The 12,477-nt window shown below is 44.2% G+C and overlaps 1 protein-coding gene across 4 annotated transcripts in view; it reads right to left on the reverse strand.

Annotated features, from left to right (window-relative positions):
• Nucleotides 1–12,477, reverse strand: part of SLC12A6 (solute carrier family 12 member 6) — a 108,607-nt gene that overhangs the window by 85,042 nt on the left and 11,088 nt on the right. Inside the window, exon 1 of one of the 4 annotated variants that reach the window (XM_073631464.1) lies at nucleotides 1,085–1,636. The exons of 2 other annotated variants lie outside the window; for them this stretch is intronic. In XM_073631464.1, coding sequence (XP_073487565.1) covers nucleotides 1,085–1,163 — 79 coding nt within the window. In that variant the 5' untranslated portion in view covers nucleotides 1,164–1,636. Of the gene's footprint in view, nucleotides 1–1,057; nucleotides 1,637–12,477 lie in introns of those variants that run through there. One more of the 4 variants, XM_073631455.1, reaches the window with a different exon arrangement.

Here is a 12,477-nt window from a genome sequence, read left to right on the forward strand (position 1 = left end):
TTTTTAATTATTATTCAAAAGACAATGTTGTTTTTTTTTTATATATAAAAGCCATTGTCACAGCCAAAGCTAACAGTAAAGTTGTCAGATGTGCTTGTAGAAAATAAAGCCCACAAATACTGAAGTATATCAAACCTGGTCACCATGGAGGTGTGGGCTTCTCACACCTAAACTGCGTCTGATTAGAGAAGTACAATGTCACAATGTCACATTCTAAGATATGAGACGTTGTATAAGCACATCTGGGTATGATGTCCATTTTTAGTTAAACCCTTTCAATATCCAATTAAGCAAACAGAACACAACTGTTAGAATTTCTACTCATAGGCCTTATGCTGGCCATACACTATATGAAAATTCGGTTGAAATTCAGTCATTTAGACAGTTCATTAGTTTTTCGGCCAGTTAATGGGCAGCCGAGAAAACGAAGGACAAGATTGGAAATTTTCTGCAGAACGAACGATAAATTGAAAGGTTAATGTGTTTCCTGTCCAAACTGTCTGCACTAGGTATATGTAAAAAAAACAAACAAAAAATACATTAATGTCCACTGAACGATTTATCGGTCATTACGAAGGATGAGCTCAGGCGTGTTCGCAACTAGCCCGCCAGGAAGTCGGCACTGCACAGCGCTAATCACAGGCAATGAGACATTTCTCCATCTCTGCAGCCACACATCAGGACAATGTCTCACTGCCCGTGATTAGCGCTGTGCCGTGCCGACTTCCTGACGGGCTCTGCACGTGTTAGTTGTGAACACGCCTAAGTTCATCCTTAGTCGTTACATGATGGCACTATCGTTTGCGCTCACTGCCGAATGTTCGTTTTTTCGAAAATGGGTTAGTCCGATTTTTCAGATAGTGTATGGCCAGCACTATTGAATGTTTACAGTCAATAAATGAATCATGAAATGAAGACACTCAACAAATCACAAGCACGGCTTGAAGGGATCCATTGATAGTTGTGTTGTGGGTCCACATCTCCCATCTGCTTGTTATCTAAACCACTGATCAGGAAAACGAGAGTGCTGGCTAAAGTGCCAGTAAGAGAGACTTACCAGCCCTCCAGGATTCTTCATCCTCACCTTCTTTTAGGGCCATGAAGCTGTCCTCCTCGATGTCATCCTCTGGATCGGGCACTTTGGTGACTGTAAAATGTGGCATGTTCACACTGCGGGCTCCACTGCTAGCGCTCTGCTTCACTTGTTTATTCTGGATTCAGCGTTATCTTTTAACCTTTAGTTTAAACTTTCCATTTTTAATCCCCCCCTCGATCACCCTCCCTGCTTCCTGAACGTTCGTTCAAATATGGAAGAACTCTGTATTGTATGGTCTCCCTTGTAATTTCTGACTTCCTATCCAACTTGTTCTGTCGTTCAGCATTCCTCTGAATCAGCCCAGCTTTGTCTGTTTGTGTGCTGCTTGGAATTCCCACAATTGTCTGCCTGCCTTCCTCCACCCCTTGGTATGGCTTATCTGTGTACTGTGTGCTCTCCTATTTTGGAAACTTTTGTCCTTTCTGTTCTCCTCCGGCAGGCACTTATCGGTCTCTCTTGCTGTTGGAACACAGACACTAGCACTGCTTCCCTGTCACATGTTCTTTTCCCATCTAAATGGGAGGTGCATGGTCTTAAAGGCACAGGCCATGTCATCTACACCTAGTAAACCTGGCAGGTACACAGCCCTACCTCCAGACCTCTCATCTGAAGGTGATGGAAAGTCATCTTCTCTGCCCTGGCTGTGGGTGTTCCAGTACACACTTCATTCCTGAGCAGTACAATAGGTGCCAAGCCGAGCGTCTGTCATTAAGACATTCCCGTAAACTGCTTTCAGGCTGGGGTGTGACCCACAGGTGTACAATAAAAGAAAATGTCATAGCAACACCATTATATACTTGGTAGTAGTGTGTCTGCCCCATTTAGCCTGACGACAGCCAAGCATGAACTCAAAGTAGAACTAAACACAAAACTTTTTTATTTCCATTTTGGATAAAGGGAAGGTTATAACCCCCGTCGGGGTTATTTATTTATTTATTTTTGCTACCTGCATCCCATTGGGGAGAGTTCCTCTCACTTCCTGTCTTATAGTCAAAACAGGAAGTGAGAGGAAATCTCTCTTCAAAGCGAGCAAATCCCAGGGGTGTCACCAGGGTCCCCCCCCCCCCCCGATTTATTGTCGTTGGAAGATTTCTCCTCTATTACTGTATTAGTGACAACTTCAAATTCAGGATTTTCTTTCCCTTTCAGCCTAGGTTCACATTGATGCGATTTGACATGTCAATTCGCATGCCAAGTTGGCGGCAATGGCACTGTCCGAATCGGTGTGTCACCATATTTGCAGCGCCGCTCCGATTCCCAAAAGTAGTTTCTGTACTACTTTCGGCGACTTCTGGGTGCGATTTGTATAGACATCTGTGCAGGAACCTGCACAGATGTCTCTGAAAATGCCCCCAAAGTCAGACTGACATGTGGGAATGAAATTGTGCAAGTTCAGCAGAACTCGCACAATTTCATTCCCGCTGTCAGTGTGAATCTGGGCTCAGTCTCGGTGATAACCATAAACAAAACACATAGAGAGGTGGAATCTTCCTAATGGACTACTGACTGCAATAAAAATTTAAAGCTGGGTTCACACCATTGCGAATTGGATGCAAGATCCTCACATCCAATTCGCAATAGCAGGAGATTTTGACCGGCCCTCTATGGAGCCGGTTCATATATCTTCGTGGCAGGCTGTGCATCCTTTGGTCCATTTCAGCCCAATTAAGCCCAAAATTCGGGATGAAATCGGACCTGAAACGGTAAACCAGCACGCATCGGACCCCTGCTGTCGGCCGCATGTGGCTCATATGTGAACCTAAAGGTGTTCTAATCCATCTTCACTCTATCCAAAACTAAAAAAATATTTTGCATTTTGTTATACTTGAATCGGTATGGACAGGTTCTGACAATGGTGTGCTTATACATCATCCACAATAATGCTCTGAATATAGCCAATCAGTAAGGCTCACCATACACGTTACAGTCTGACCAAACAAACTTTGTACAATCTAGATCTACCAAAACTATGCAATACGAGGGCCTACCTACACTATCCAATCAGAGTTTATCCAATCAGGCTGGCCCTTCCACTATATACTCGTTGGTAGATCGTTAGAAGATTACTACACATGCAAGGTTAATCCAGTGATCTCTCCCACTGAACTGACAGGGGACCCCCACCAGAACACTCAGATCAGCGCTCTCTGCCATTGGCTGAGTGCTGATCGGGAGTCATTAGGCTGCTGATTTTCCAGCATGCATGTTCGGTCAGACTGAAACGGGCAGAATGGCAGAATCGTCGGCTGTTTTTTTTTTTTTAACCGGCAAATGTCTCCCGACATTCTGCATGTGTGGGCTTAAAGTGCCTGTTAAGCCACTTTCACATCTTCATACCATCCCCCCTGTGTGAGTGATTTATAAAAAGAAAGCCTGCTATACCAAATTTCACAGCTAGATAGATGCAGCGGGTGGGGCTGAGATTCCCCCACTGACATCACTTGGGAGAGGAGAGGAGAGAGCCGATCATGTGATCGCTGGGAAGAGCTGTGAAATAAGGCATAGCAGGCTTTTTTTTTATAAATCACTCACACAGGGGGACACGGGATTAGAACACATAGGGGATGGTATGAAGAGAAAGTTATTTGAGCAGCAGGGGGTGAGGGGGCAGGCAATGTCACAAGCTGACAGGCAGAGAGGGGAGGGGGGAGAGCACACAGGAGACAGATAGCAAGCTGCGGATCACGGAGGCACATACAGATGACTGCGGTGTCAGGGCTCAGCAGCCCTGATATATCGGAGTCCGCGAACAGGGGGTAGGGTATAGCCAGGCAGGATCAGCCAGGTATTACAGGTGTTACAGGGCACAGCACAAGCACTGTGCTGTATAAAATGCTTTAAAGGAACAGGATTTTTTTTTTTGGGTTAACAAACGCATTAAGGCCCCTTTCACACTGGCACTCTACACTGATCCCTGCTGAGCAGGCGGATGACAAGTCCGTGTCCTCTCTGCCTATGCAGAGCAAACACACAGACACAGTGGTCAGATGAGAACGGACCACCTGTCTATTTACATCCAACCCCAATCCACCCGATGGATGGGGAACCGATCCCCATCCGTCTGTTTTTTTTTAGCAGGCAGGATCGAATTAGATGTGGGTGACACATCTGACACATGTCTGTTGCCACCCGCCGCTGCAAAGAGGGCAATGGATGGTCCGATTAGGTCCGCCGATAGAAAAACTGACAGACCCAATCAGTCCGCACGTGTGAAAGGTGCCCTACAGTTTATGGAGTAGAGTAAATCAAATAGAATGCTATCAAAAAGTGTGATGACATGACTATGGAGTGATATACAAGGAAATATGACTAAGGCCTTGTTTACAGTAGCAGTGCTTTTTGAAGAGCAATCTGCATTTGGATCACTCTTCAGAGAGCATTTAACCTTAACTCTTTTAACCCTAGCACACCCCAACCAATGTGAATTGCACGTGGCTGTGGGGCGCCAGGGCAGTACTGCCTACTAAATGCAAAGGCAGAGATCATTTTTGCTGGGCCGCAATGCCAAGCATTGGAGCCACGGCATGTGTACACCTACGCCCACTGCCTTTGCAACATAAGGGGGGGGGCAGTTAAACCACAGCTCAATCACATGGTTTCACTGCCCCCCCCAACCGCAAGAGTACACAAGGCCTTATGATTGTGAGCAGTACTAGTATAACAAGGTAACTTAAGCTTAACACACATTTTACAATGTCTCTGCACAATCTCTTTTAGATTTACCAACAACTATGTTGTACAAGAACATACCTGATTGGATACAAATTGATTAGATAGGGTTATGCCGTGTACACACGGGCGGACTTTTTGGTAACAAAGGTCCGACGGTCTTTCCGACGGACTTTCTAACGAACAGACTTGCCTACACACGATCACACCAAAGTCCAATGGATTCGTACGTGATGACGTACACCGGACTAAAATAAGGAAGTTGATTGCCAGTAGCCAATAGCTGCCCTAGCGTCGGTTTTCGTCCATCGGACTAGCATACAGACGAGCAGATTTTTCGACCGGACTCGGAAAGATTTGAAGCATGTTCTAAATCTAAAGTCTGTCTGATTTTCGACAGAAAAAGTCAGCTGCAGGTCCGATGAAGACCACACACGGCCAAATTGTCCGACGGATTAGTTCCGTCGGACCAGTCTGGTCGAAAAGTCTGCCCGTGTGTACACGGCATTAGGGTAGGTTTTTGGAAAATTTAAAGGTAATTGTACAAAGATTGTAGGATGAGATTGTAATGTATGTGACCGTTACACTAAATTCCCCACAACAGGTTATCAGTGTTTTGTCCTTATTTTACATTGATGTTGCACTACATCAGCAAGTGAAATCAGGATCCTCATAAGGTGGCCTATTTCCCCACACAATACAGGCTTCCTGTTTATACTTGTACATACGGGTATGAGGTTTACAGAATATGTGCAATCTTAACTCCAGCCAGAAATTGTCTTTGTTTGGAGTCTTCACGGAGGGCCTTTCACACAGGCAGGCGCTGTCTGTTCTAATCAGCAGGGGTTCCGGAAGCAGATCCCCATCTGAATTTAGAGTCAAATGGAAGAGATGCCACGTTTGTGATATCTGTGGCAGTTTTTTGCCTCCATCTTGTAACAGACGCATGTTAGGTCTATAAGCAGGTGGATATATACAGACATGCATCCATTTACATCCTTTTACCTCCAAACCATCACGTTTAGAAAACAGAAAAGGTTTTTGCCTAGACCAGGGGTCTCAAACTGGCGGCCCTCCAGCTGTTGCAGAACTACAAGTCCCATCATGCCTCTGCCTAAAGGAGTCAAGCATGTAACTGTTAGGCTTGCAATGCCTCATGGGACTTGTAGTTTTGCAACAGCTGGAGGGCCGCCAGTTGGAGACCCCTGGCCTAGGCGGACTTGGAGGTAGTCAGGTGTAAATGGACGCACATCCATATACATCTACCTGCCAATTCACTAACATTGAGCTTCTATTCAAATCCACCCAAAAACCTGAGAAATGTAACTGATAAGACTGTTCATCTGAAAGGACCCTCAGGAGTATAGGCCCAGTTATAGGAAATGCAAGAGAGCTGCAACATGCATGTGTAGTAGGCGCAGGGCTTGGCCGAATTTCAATCCAAAGCATTGTGGTACTGGGCAAGGCTGCACAGTGAAGAGCTACAAAGTGCGGCTGTGGGTATTTAACCATGGGCAATGCACTGGAGGGAGAGGGCCATGTAAAAGACAACTTCACTAAACAGATACCTTTCAAATGTTAGGGTTATGTTTCCAGGTTAAAGTGTATCTCTAGACAAAACTTTTATTTTCTTTGTTATGGATAGAGAAAGGATTGGTTAAAACCCTTGTCAGTTTTCTTTGTTGCTGTCTGTATTGCATTTGGGAAATTTCCCTTCACTTTCTGTTACAGAGACACAACAGAAAGTAAGCCCGGGTTCACACCTATGCGAATTAGATGCGGCTTACACCGCATCTAATTCGCAGGACATTTTAAAATACATTCATATGAATGCATCTGGTTCACATATGTGCGTTGCATTCGCACTGCGCATTGCACAAAAAACGTGTGCGTTTTTTGGGCATTGCGGTGCGAACTACAAGCCTATTATCTCCTATGGGAACGCATCTGATTCGCAGATGCATTGCGTTCTGAACAAGGATTTTCTCTTTCTCCTCACTACACCTCCCCCTCCCCCCCCCCTCCCTCCCCCTCTCCCTGCTCTCTAATCCTGAGCAAAAACGCAATGAATCCGTTGAACAGGAGATTGTTATCTCCCCAGTGAAACCTGAGCTTCAATTCGCACCGCACATGTGTGAAACCAGGCTAAAAGAAAATATAAATGAGGGGAAATCCCCTCTGACTCAGCTGTTATCAGAACAGGTGTCCCTATTGGAATATGTATCATCCCATTCTATTCCAGTGACAACTGTAATGCTGCGTACACACGATCGCAATTTAGGCCCGCAAAAGACCGATGAGAGTTTTTCGTCGGAAAATGCGACCCTGTGTATGCCCCATCGGTCTTTTGCTGGCGGAATTCCAGCCAGCAAAAGATTGAGAGCATGCTCTCAATTTTTCGGTCGGAAAAGTTCCTATCCGAAAATGCAATCATCTGTGGCAATTCCGACGCATAAAATACCTACGCATGCTCGGAAGCATTGAACTTCATTTTCTCGGCTCGTTGTAGTGTTGTACGTCACCGCGTTCTTGACGGTCGTAATTTCAGCAAACTTTTGCGTGACCGTATGTATGCAAGGCAAACTTGAGCGTCAGAAAAGCCGTCATATCTTTTTCCGACGAGAAAACCAATCGTGTGTACGTGGCATAACATTTTGGATTTTCCCTTATTCCGCGTTCGTTTTTCTCATCTCAAGAACCGTTGACATATAACACTACAACGAGCCGAGAAAATGAAGTTCAATGCTTCTGAGCATGCATCGAATTGTTTCCGAGCATGTGTAGGGATTTTGCGTGTCGGAATTGCCACAGACGATCGCATTTTCGGATAGGAACTTTTCCCGACCGAAAAATTGAGAGCATGCTCTCAATCTTTTGCTGGCTGGAATTCCGCCAGCAAAAGACCGATGGAGCATACACACGGTCGCATTTTCCGACGGAAAACTCTTAATTGGTTTTTTGCAGGCCAAAATTCCGTTCGTGTGTACGCGGCATAACTTTCAGTCCCTGGTCAGCAGGACAAACAGAGGGCTGAATTTACCAGTGGGGATACAGACAGCAATAAATATTGAAAAGGAGTTCTAAGTCTTCCCTACTAACCAAAAACAAAACAAAATTCATAAAAGATACACTCAAAGGCTAAAAATAACGCATCAGTACCTTAAAAAAAAAAAAATGCAGAAAAAAGACTAGTAAAATCAAGTATTTCAAATGCAAACTTGTAGCATTCTTCCTTTCCACAAGCAATTTTTATAAACTTTAGGCCCCTTTCACACGTGTGCGACTTCAAAGTCGCGCGATTTTACCGCGATTTCGCAGCTGCAATTTTGACACGATTTTACAGCGATTTTGGCGCGATTTGGGATCAGTACTCCTTTGTACGACTTTGCCACAACTTTACTATGCTGAAAGGATTGGGTGGGACAAGGGTCAAAAAGCTGCTTGTACTTACAGCTTGTGCTTACAAAGTCGTACTGAAATCGTGTCTATATTATTCAGGTACGATTTGCATGCTACTTGAGGGCTTAACATTGAGGTCTATGGACATCAACTCGCATGGAAGTTGGACCAAAGTAGTGCAGGGACTACTTTGAAGTCAGCACAAATTAAAGTCGTGCCAATATGAATGGTAGTCATTGAAAATCATGGAGAATGACTTGTCGTGCGATTTTGCAGTACAAAATCGTGGGACAAGTCGTATAAGTATGAAAGGGGACTTAATGGGCACTGAACTTGCTAGCAAATCTGACTACTGCAGGAGAGAGTCCTCTGCCTCCTTGCACATCAAGGCTCTTTAAACTTTTCGGAGTGTCTGATTAATCTCTGTGCTGACCCAGCTCCACCTCTGTAAATAACCTTTTATGAAGCTGGCAGGGCAAAGAGGAATACTATGGAGTGTCACTTTAGGCTGCTGGAATTTCTGACATCCCGTCCAAGATGGCTGCACCCAGCAGCAGTCTCAGGTTATTTAGAGGTCTACACAAGGGGGGCTTTTATAGGTAAATAAAATGCATGAAATATATATATATAAAGGCACATTCAGTTTTATGGTTAGAGTGCTGTTGAATTGATTGGTATTGCAACAGGGTCTCTTTAAATGTTAATATCTAAACCCAAACGCCTAAACCAAGTACATTGTTGCACATGTTCATTTAATGTCAAAAGGTTTTTTTTTTTTTTTTGTTCATTAATTTCCTGCTTTTAAGGGTTTTTAAGGGTTAAAACAGGCTCTTATTGTGACATATCTCCTCCCAGCCCCATGTCAACCGCCCTCTGAAATGCGATCCACCGTTGATCATTGCCTAGAGGAGTGGTAAGGGCTGCAACGTGCGCAAACTAGACAGATGCTCCAATACAAGCTAAGCGAAACAAAAAATACTTCACAATAATAAACCTTGTGACAATGTGGGCTGCTCAAATAGCTGATGTGTCCGATAAGAGAAGTACAATGTCACATTTTGGAATATGATACATTGCATAAGTGCATTTCGTTATGATGCACACTGCTGCTTTTTCCCACCACTAAAAGCTTATTCAGCAGTTGGAACTTAGAGGCTGGGGAATTTCACAAAACTGAATGCCAAGAATTCAGCCACTTTGTAAGATGTACTGGCATATTATGAGTTAAAGCGGAGTTCCACCCATATTTTCATCTTTGCATTAATCGCTACAATCCCGCAAGTTTAAACAACATTGGGTGTTTTTTTGTTTTTTTTAAGCTGTTTACCTTGTTGCTAGGGTGTCATCTTATTTCTTCCTCTTTCTGCGCCGCGGCGAGATACATCATATCCTGGCTCCCGGGAGATGTGTGTCATCATCACCAGGAGTCAGTGGGCATCATCGCCTGTTAGCATTGCATTATTTCCAAACAGAAAATGACACAATGCAAGTGGGTGCTAAGTGCCATTGTCTAGCTTACATTTGGTTGCCATAACAAAGGGGCGGGACCTTTCTATGACAACGTCGTTGTGATGGCAACCAGAGACACAATCGGGCGCTGCGCCTTGTGTCTTCTGCGCATGCACGAGGTCCAAAGGTGAAAGGCAGAATATAAAGGTTATTTTTCTCCAAAAATATGCTATAATACAGCGTCCTGTCATATATTTAGCATTTGTAACATTAGGTTAGATGAACAGCTCGGATTTCTTAAAAAATAATAATTTTCGGCTAGAAATCCGCTTTAAGTCCAAGGCCACCTCTTGGACTTACCTCTATTATATACATCTCACAGTTTTATGGCACTCCAGGAGGATAACTACATACCTCCCAACTTTCTGAGATGGGAATGAGGGACACCTATTAGCAAAAGTATGTAGGCATAAGACACACCCCCTGCCACTCCCCCTTAAAAAAGAATTATACAAAAAAAATGATTGGTTAGTCCAAAAGTGCTTTTTTACCACTACTTTTCCTTTTTTTTGGCTGTTAGAATTTGCAAATGCAGCAATTTAGAAATTGGATGAAAGATTTAGCACTGGGAAACACTTTTTGATAGATAAATAGTTAATTTTATATACAACTATATAGATCAGACCAAAATGAGGGACAAATAAGGATTAAAGAGAGACACTGTTCCAAATCAGGGACAGTCCTCAAAATCAGGGACAGTCCTCAAAATCAGGGACAGTCCTCAAAATCAGGGACAGTTGGGAGCTATGCATAACTATCACTACACTCTGGGGCTCTGACAGGAGAGGCATCCATCTTCTTACACACAGCAACTTTGCCCACCCCTCCCCTCTGCTGTCCATTCACAGAAGCCTTTGTATTTTGTGAAAGAGTTTGCATAATACAAAGCGCTCTGTGATTGGGCAGGAGGAGGGGAGGGGTAGGCACAGAGGCTGCATGTTACTCTGCAGCTGAAGGTGCTGAGACCAGAAGGTCCAGTGTCAGAGCTCCAGCAACACAGCAATAGCTATCCTCCTGGCGATCCATAAAACTCCCAGAAGTAAACTGAATAGATAAGTCCAAAAGGTGGCATGCACCTCCTTGGACTTAACTCATAGTTACAGCACATTATATGAGGTGGCTGAATTCTTGAAGTTCAGCACAAAGAATTATGCATATATTAAAGGGGTTGTAAACCCTTGTGTTTTTTCACCTTAATGCATCCTATGCATTAGGGTGAAAAAACACCCGGCAGTGACCGGCCCCCAAGCCCCCCCCCCCGTTTTACTTTCCTGAAGTCTGGAACTTGACCCGGCAGGGACGCGATGTCTCTCTTCCCGGGGTTCTCGGCTCTTGATTGGATAGATTGATAGCAGAGCAGCCATTGGCTCCCGCTGTTGTCAATCAAATCCAATGATGCGGGCGCCAGGGAGCAGCTATGAATGCCGAATGCTGGACTCAGGAGCGTGCCTGCAAAGTAACCCCCTTGGGAGAGCGCTTCTCCTAGAGCAGGCGTCTTCAAACTACAGCCCTCCAGTTGTTCAGGAACTACAATTCCCATCATGCCTAGTCATGTCTGTGAATGTCAGAGTTTTACAATGCCTCATGGGACGTGTGGTTCCACAACAGCTGGAGGGCCGTAGTTTGAACATCCCTGTCCTAGAGGGTTATCTGATAAGAGGAGGAGCCGCGAGAGCCGCCAGGGGACCCCAGAAGACAAGGTTTGGGGCCACTCTGTGCAAAACGAGCTGCACAGTGGAGGTAAGTATGGTATGTTTTTTATTTAAAAAAAAAAAAAAAACACTTACAATCACTTTAAAACGGAACTAAAGTAAGAATACTTACCTCTGTTCCAACAGTCCAGTGACAGCAAGGTGCCTCACTGGTGCCAGCATCTTCTCCCCAGCTTCTTCCGGATGACTGTCTTCAGCTGTCTTGATTGCCTGGCGCAGGATGACATCACTGAAATGTAAACTGAGCTGTGGATGTGCAGCTCGGTGTACATTCTACAGGGAATTCCGGACAGGAAGGCAAGTGTATTTTACTGAATGTCTCTTCTGCAGTAAAGGTCCCGTCTGTTTGCATTTTTTTTAACTGTATTTGAGCTTTAATTACCTAGTTTGACACAAATATCCCTTATTTGCTGTTAGGGCCTATTCACACCAGCCCACATGATAAAATGCATGCGTGCTAGTGTAGGTTGTGTAGGGACAGTGAGAGGCAGTGTGATGCGTTATTAAACCAAATTACGCATAGCACTGTTTATTTTAAGTTAACTTTATTGAAGTGCCACAAAATGATACTTCAGTCAAGCTTATGCACGTATATCATTGGAAAGCACTGTAGTGCGGTGTGGTGTAATACGTACATTTGCTGCACGTCTGCATTTTAGTGTACTGCACTGCAACCCAGCTAAATGCAAAGCATTGGTGGGAACAGGGCACATTTGTTTTTTCTTTATGCCCCTGATTTGAGCCCGTGCTGATCTTTCACAGCTCAACTGGCATAGTGTGACTGAGCATACAGTCATGCCCTGCATAAAAAGAATTTATTGCATGTGATTACTCTCCTGCAAATTAAAAATAGATCTGCTTGGGTGCCCTAATGGCATAATAAAAATCGCAGGGAAACCACATGGAGAACATCAGTTAGATATGCAAGGAGTGTTGTTTGCATTGCTAATGCAGAAATCAAAGCTTTTTTCTCTATCACAGTAAATGTGTAAATAACAAAGACTGGGTCTCTGTTATAGAGACAGGCTTATAGTGAACATAAAGTGAAATTATGATTGATCCTCCAGAATGCGTGGTGTCAGGAGATAAAAA

This window comes from Aquarana catesbeiana, linkage group LG01 (genome assembly GCF_042186555.1).
Source record: "Aquarana catesbeiana isolate 2022-GZ linkage group LG01, ASM4218655v1, whole genome shotgun sequence".
In the NCBI taxonomy this organism is placed as follows: Eukaryota; Metazoa; Chordata; class Amphibia; order Anura; family Ranidae; genus Aquarana; species Aquarana catesbeiana.